The 7,262-nt window shown below is 39.6% G+C and overlaps 1 protein-coding gene across 4 annotated transcripts in view; it reads right to left on the minus strand.

Moving 5' to 3' along the window:
• ice2.L (interactor of little elongation complex ELL subunit 2 L homeolog) overlaps positions 1 to 6,016 on the minus strand; it is a 34,766-nt gene extending 28,750 nt beyond the window's left edge. For 2 of the 4 annotated variants that reach the window (XM_018252929.2, XM_041586689.1), the window contains exons 1-4: positions 5,861 to 6,016; positions 1,618 to 1,719; positions 1,095 to 1,362; positions 189 to 308 (exon numbers count right to left, since the gene is read on the minus strand). In XM_018252929.2, the coding sequence (XP_018108418.1) occupies positions 189 to 308; positions 1,095 to 1,362; positions 1,618 to 1,719; positions 5,861 to 5,886 (516 nt within the window). In that variant the 5' untranslated portion in view covers positions 5,887 to 6,016. Of the gene's footprint in view, positions 1 to 184; positions 309 to 1,094; positions 1,363 to 1,617; positions 1,720 to 3,168; positions 3,314 to 5,860 lie in introns of those variants that run through there. The other 2 variants (XM_041586687.1, XM_041586688.1) reach the window with 2 other exon arrangements.
• Between the last annotated feature and the right edge of the window lie 1,246 nt (positions 6,017 to 7,262).

Below are 7,262 nucleotides of genomic sequence, written 5' to 3' on the forward strand. Positions count from 1 at the left end.
AATGAAAAAATGTTTGGTTTAAAAAGCTGTAATAATTTGCTGCTGCCTTTTTTTCTTTACTAAAGAAATCTGTTTGCCTTTTTTGAATCATGTACAGGGGAGGGATAATCACAGCCTACGTCTTACAAGTACTCTGCCTATAAAGCATGCCTCTTTTGTACAGCATGAAATATTCAGTGATTACCCACTTGGGTGTACCAGTCAGCATCTGGACACAGCCACTCATAATCCTTTGTGCAGCTTCTGGCACTGTTATGTAGAAACTTAAGGAATTCTGCATTTTCTTTGCTTGACTTCTCCTTTAAAAACTAAAATGAGAGGAAAATGTCATTATCCAGAATGCTTGAGATCTTAAATCTGCTAAAAATCATTCATGTAAATAAATATATATATATATAAAATAAGGTAGAAATGACCAGCAACTGCGAGTTCTTTGGTGAAAAAATCAAAGTGTATTCAAATTACATGTAACGCCGACGTGACGTTTCGGTCCACTCAGGGACCTTTCTCAAGGCACATATATACACACACACACGTGTGTGTGTTTATCTATATATATCTATATATATTACATAACCCCCCAATAGGATTGCATTGCCACCAATATGGATTCATGCAGCTTAGTTAGGTTTAAGTTATAGGTACTGTTTAATTATTACACAGAAAAAGAAAACATTTTTTTAAAAACTGGAATTATTTGCTTAAAATGGACTCTATAGGAACATTGGACATTTTTGTTTGATTTAAATCACTTTGGACAGTTCCCACTGAGTTCAGTGCTGTGTTTGTGAGTGTGTTACATATATAACATTTTTTAGACAGTGGCAGGAAACTGAAGTACAAGAAGAAAACTCATACATAGAGAAAATAAATAAACTCAGCTAATACCTGACACAGATTGGAGCCAGATCCCAATGCTCCAAAGCAGCAATTCTAGCCTTTGTGCCACTTTAATAATAGACATGTGATTTTGTGATCTAATATATACATATGATTTTTAAAAAGTGTCAATTATGTGATATAAGTATCCCTTGAAATAAATGAGCATGTCATTATCTACATTAAAATATTAAACACTTGAATGCAGGACTTACCAGGTAGTAGTCATAATCCTGCTGTTGGGCTACTTGAGGCTTGAAGTTCACTCTCTTACTTAGGAACTTTATCATCAGCTGTACATAAGTCCTCTGTTCTTGCTTAGTAAGGGAAGAAAAAAAGGGGTAGGAGAATCGTGACTCAGGAAGTGCTGGTTCCATAACTGAACTGGAAGTGGATGTCACCTCAGCGTTAGCTGTAACTGGGGGGTCCCCAGCAGGTTTTTTCTCTTCAGCTTTTGATACATCTTCAGGTGCTTTGTGTTTCCTATAAAATATTACCGAATACTATCACTTTTAATTCAAACAAACAATCGCATGGAAAAGAGGCAACTACAGAAAGTACAAGTGGAATTCTGCATGCATTGCTGATCTGCGCTCTATACAGTATGTCCAGTGAGACCATTGTGAAATCCTGCAAGATAACAGTCAAATCTTTGCAGACAGGACATTTTGTCTGCTTATGCTCAAGATGGGGGTATCAGCTTGATGAATATAACTGCATCCACAAATAGCATATTACCTGGACAGAAGAAAAAGCTCATATGGTGATGGTTTCAACGAATATCTTTCATAACATTCATGTGTGAAGAAGTGTTCTTTGCCGTTATGCGGTTCAATGTCCCTGTTAAAAGATAGATATGCAGGCTGAGAAATGTATTAACTAAATGTTGCAAAATTGTAACAGTTTAGAGTCTGCACCTGAATTACTGAGACAGGAACATTCAACTTTAAACAGATTTTGGAAAAAACAGTAAAAAATAAATAATGGAAAGTAATTGGAAAAAGTTTTTATTTCTGGGAAACAATCTAAAAACAACCGAATTTAAAAAAGTGTTTGGAAGGTGAACAAGCCCTGTAACTTCCCAGTGGTGAAAATTCTCTTTACATTGGCATAAATTCACCTCTCTTCTCCAGGTGAACTTTCTCCAGAGCACAAGAGTGTATTTTCGCCAAGAGAAATTTCTCCAAGTTCAGGATGGTGAACTTCCATTATAAAAGTAGAGCAGCCACTTTTAAATCTATGGCGAAAATTCTCTAAAGAAAATAGAGATTGCTCTCTACTAGTATTGTATGGGGAAATATACTGGTGATTTTTTACAGAGATTTTACACCAGGAGAAAATTCACCACATTTCACTTGAAAAAGTGAACTTAGTGCCCCATAGTGTTTTCTACATAAAAAAAAAGTGCACGCAAACTATGATTCACATGCCCTTTTTCTTTGGCCGTCAAAAGTTTTAAGAATTACCCCCTTGACTTCTAATGTGAAGAACTATAAAAATACATTTTGATAGAAGAAGTTGTTCTGCTGTCAATAAACAGTACATAATAGTACATAAACGCTATTGTCCCTATGCTTATTTTAAAAAAAATCATACATGTTGCGTCAAGGACAGATGTGCTTTAAAGAAAACACAAGGCAGAACATTTACATATACTTTATTTTAAAAAGTCCAATATTTACAGATATCTGAATCAAATTAAGAAATTAAACAAACAGAATCTGTAATTTTTGGAAAGCAACTTATTAACGTATGTACAGACAACAATAGTACTTGTTATAAATTGTTATAGTTAATTTTAAACACTGACTACTCTAAAAATGCAACACACTGTAGTGGACGTTCCATAAGTATGCTGCACTAATTGTTATACTATATTTTATAATAATAATTGCTTATTTATATATAGAGTACCTCAAAGAAACATTTTTCGCACCTTTTGCAATGAACACATTCCTGCTGTGAGTTGCAGACAAATAATACAAAAGTTATATGTATTATTGGTAGCCCTTTCAATCATAGGAGTAACTACTCTTCAGAACATTAGGCTGAACAACTGAAAGGGTGGGTGACTCCAGCAGGACAGCCATCAGAATATTTTGGGGCCACACAAGTTATTTACATGGGGGCCCCCACATAAACACAAGCGTGCAGTACCAACATTTCTGGCCACGCCCCTTGTGTGTGCTACACAAATTATAAACTAGTAGTTAGAATTAGTTTTACTGTGACAAAAGGTTAAACTTGTATTATTTTTTTCCAACCACAGCTACTATCATAAAAACTCACCAATCATTTTACTGAAAGGCAGGGGTGTAACTCTAGGGCAGTTGCTCTCCAACAGCTTGGATGTTGCTTCCAGTGGCCTCAAAGCAGGTGCTTATTTATGAAATCCAGGCTTGAGGGCAAGTTTTGGTTGTATAAGAACCAGGTGCACTGCCAAACAGAGCCTCAATGTAGGTTGACAATACACATAGGGGATACCAAGGTACCCCAGGTACTTTTTTCATGCTTATGTTGCTCCCCAACTCCTTTTTCTTCTGAATGTTGCACATGGGGTTCAAAAGGTTGGGGATCCTGCAACTGCTTGGGGGGGGGCAAAAACTAGAGGCCCCCCCCCTTGGGATTGATAAGCAGCTGCAATATATGTTCATGGACAATGTCTTGTTCCCAAAGTTTAGGGATCCAATGATGTTACTGTGGGGCCCAATTAGCAGTAATTCCCCTACTGAAAATTTCATATTGGAGACCCTCATATAATTCAGTAAATACATCCCGATATAAACAATTCATTGGAGGTCAGTGGAATTAAGGGCAAGGGCACATGGAATGTAGGCTAGTTTGATTCCTATTTTCCGACCATGCTTCTTTGCACAGTCTTTGTTGATACAAAAGTTATTTAAGCTTCTACATAAGCTATGTATAAGTTTCTAGGGAGCTCAGAGCAGTTGTTTCAGAGGTTACATCAATAGCGCAAATTTTGTCATAACTGCCTACGTAACTTACAGAAATTGCATAACTTTCACAACACGGCTGGACCCCCTTTGCCCCGGCCAACTGTCCCCCCACTCCCCGCTGATGGTGGCCCTGAATTCTAGCACGAGTGAGCAGTTTGCAATGTATTAATGACATAGTGTGAGTTGTTTTTCTAATGGGGAGAAAAACAGGTTGAGGAAGCACACAAACTTTTAAAAAAATATTTATGAAAAATAATTTAGTATCTACTACAGTTTAGTGAATTATTTTTACAACAGCAGCAGTTCCTCTTTAAAGGGATCCTGTCATGGGAAAACATGTTTTTTTCAAAACGCATCAATTAATAGTGCGACTCCAGCAAAGTCTGCACTGAAATCCATTTCTCAAAAGAGCAAACAGATTTTTTTATATTCAATTTTGAAATCTGACATGGGGCTAGACATTTTGTCAATTTCCAAGCTGCCCCTGGTCATGTGACTTGTGCCTGCACTTTAGGAGAGAAATACTTTCTGTCTGGCTGCTGTTTTTCCTTCTCAATGTAACTGAATGTGTCTCAGTGGGACATGGGTTTTTACTATTGAGTGTTTCTAGTATAGGTCAATCTAAAAACAACTGGACTTGCTGAGTAATCAATGAAGACGTTTCACTACTCATCCGAGCAGCTTCTTCAGTTCAACTGACTGGTGTGGGAAGTTCTCGGCATATAAACTCTTCCACTAATCCACTCCAACTTGCAGTACAGCAGTAAAGAGTGATTGAAGTTTATCAGAGCACAAGTCACATGACTTGGGGCAGCTGGGAAATTGACAACATGTCCAGCCCCATGTCAGATTTCAAAATTGAATATAAAAAAAATCTGTTTGCTCTTTTGAGAAATGGATTTCAGTGCAGAATTCTGCTGGAGCAGCTCTATTAACTGATTCATTTTGAAAAAAATGTTTCTTTCCCATGACAGTATCCGTTTAATTACCATGACCTTCCCACATCTATCAATGCAGTGAAACAATGCTGGCAGTCTGACTGTCAATCTGGCAAATGGCAGCAGGGCTGCAGTAAAAAAAGGAACTGCTTATTGGCACTGCCTGTGGGGGAGTGTCTGGGCCCCTATGTATTTCAAATGGCAGGATTTGGTCCAGACGTAGTCTAGAGCTGCTGTCTAGCCAAGCATAATCCAACAGGCACAATATTTACAACATTGCATAGTCTTCAAGTCACAGGAGAAAACAAGGAATGCCAACAAACCTGGCCTGTGGGGACAATGTCACATACTCACAGCTTGCAGCACAGGGGTGCAAATGCATTCAATAACATTAGTCTGAATTAGTAGATTTCCCAATGAAATTAAGATTTACTTCAAATGATGATTTGGGGGGCACAAGCTGCACTAAATATCAAAGTCCTGCAACAGATAATGTGTAGAACAGCAATAAGGAATTCAAGAGTAAAGCAACAAAATAGCCTGTGGCCCTGACATGTGACTGAAAGCGGATGTTTTTGTGGAGCACGTGGTGCAGAGGTAGCCAGTCCCACAGCAGGCGGGTTCTGCACACAATAAGCACCGAGTGCGTCACTTTCTCCCATTACAAGAATAAGATTTCGTCGGCAGACATGCAGGACACAGGGACTATTCACTAGCTGCTCAGATGTCCCTACGAGGCCCAGTTATAGAGACAGCTCCTCATTTTGGGCACTTGCACCGAATAGTTTTGCTTTAGCCTTGACTTTAAATCAAGAAACTCTGCCCGCCGCTCCAATGTACGCACAGGAGAAGCGTTTGGTATGAGAGTTGTCCGCTTTTCCCGGCTGTAGTATTAGAATACTGGTGCCACCCCCGCCGGTTCTTTGAGCCGAACGTGCTTACACCGAGTTACAGTCTCTACATACGCCTCTGACTGTCTCCCCTTACTAATACACTCTGTCTCACCCCTTCTTCACTCGCACACAAACTGCTCTCTCAGCCCTCTCATCCCACACCACAATAGTTCGCCTCTTGCCGGTTTCTCACCATTTCAGCTCTCCCGCTCCCTCCATACTCCGTCTACGCTATTCGGCTACGTCACCGTCTCCGAAACACGTGACCTCACGTCGCCAAACCAAAATAATGCGGGGGAAGGCTAAAGCGAAAACGTCGCATTCCAACCAGGAAATGGGTATGATGCTGAGCTCCACCCCCTAGTTTAATTGGTTGTAGCCCACGACACTCAGAGTGGTTATTGTCCAATTGTATTCTGCTACACAGGCTGCTTGTTTATTGTAAAATGTAATAAAGATAGTTTGAAAAGACAGTGAGAGTGGTTAGAGTCAGGCAAATCGTTTCCCTTTCTCTGATAAGTGACTGTAACCGCGGCTGATGTAATCATATATATATATATAGATATATATATATAGTTGTGTTTTATAATTGTGATACATAGTATCGATTTTACATAAACAGTGGATGGGTCATAGGGGCAAATTCACTAAGAATCGAAGTTCTTCGAAGCAACTTCGCCGCTCTTCGCCACACTTCGCCGCACTTCGCCAGGCGAATTTTCGCCAGCGCTAGGCAAATTCACTAAAATGCGAAAGTTGCGCACAGGGGTAGTGAAAGGTTGCGGAGTTGCGCTAGCGTTGTTTCGCTATATAAAGCGAAGTTGCGCTAGCGAAGGCTAATTTGCATACGGCGCGAAATTCAAATTTCAATGGAGGAACACGTATTTTGCCCTACACATGTGCCCACTGTCTAGGTAAGTTGCCATGAGTCAGGAAATGTAGGGGGGAGGAAGGGGAGCCCCAAAAAATTTTTCGATCTTTTTCAGCCTATCACCCGTCATGTAGAAAACACGCCAGCGTTTTTTGGGACTTAGAAAAAATTTTGACTTTTTTTGAAACAATCCCTATCTACTCTATTGCACTTCGCCAGGTCTGAGGTGGCGAAGGAAGTCTAGCGTAAAAGGTAGCATTCGCTACACTGCGCAAGTTAGTGAATTTGCGTAGTTTCGTCACTAGCGAAGATTCGCCTGGCGTAAGGTTGCGAAGTAACACTAGCGAAACTACACCAGCGTTCGTTAGTGAATTTGCGCAGTAGCGAAAATGGCCAATGCTAGCGAATTAACGCTAGCGTTCAGCGCTTCGCGCTTTAGTGAATTTGCCCCATAGTGTGTGTACCATGTGTATTGTAAGCAAGTGCTGCCATCTAGTGGACAGAATTAATCATTACTTCATCCAATCTAGTGAGTGAATTCTGCATTTTAAAGGAATTGTTCAGTGTAAAAATGAAAACTGGGTAAATAAATAGGCTGTGCTAAATAAATAATGTTTGTAATATAGTTAGTTAGGCAAAAATTTAATGTATAAAGGCTGGAGTGACTGAATGTGTAACATAATAGCCAGAACACTACTTCCTGCTTTTCAGCTCTCTTGGTTTC

This window comes from Xenopus laevis, chromosome 3L (assembly GCF_017654675.1).
Source record: "Xenopus laevis strain J_2021 chromosome 3L, Xenopus_laevis_v10.1, whole genome shotgun sequence".
Taxonomy (NCBI): domain Eukaryota; kingdom Metazoa; phylum Chordata; class Amphibia; order Anura; family Pipidae; genus Xenopus; species Xenopus laevis.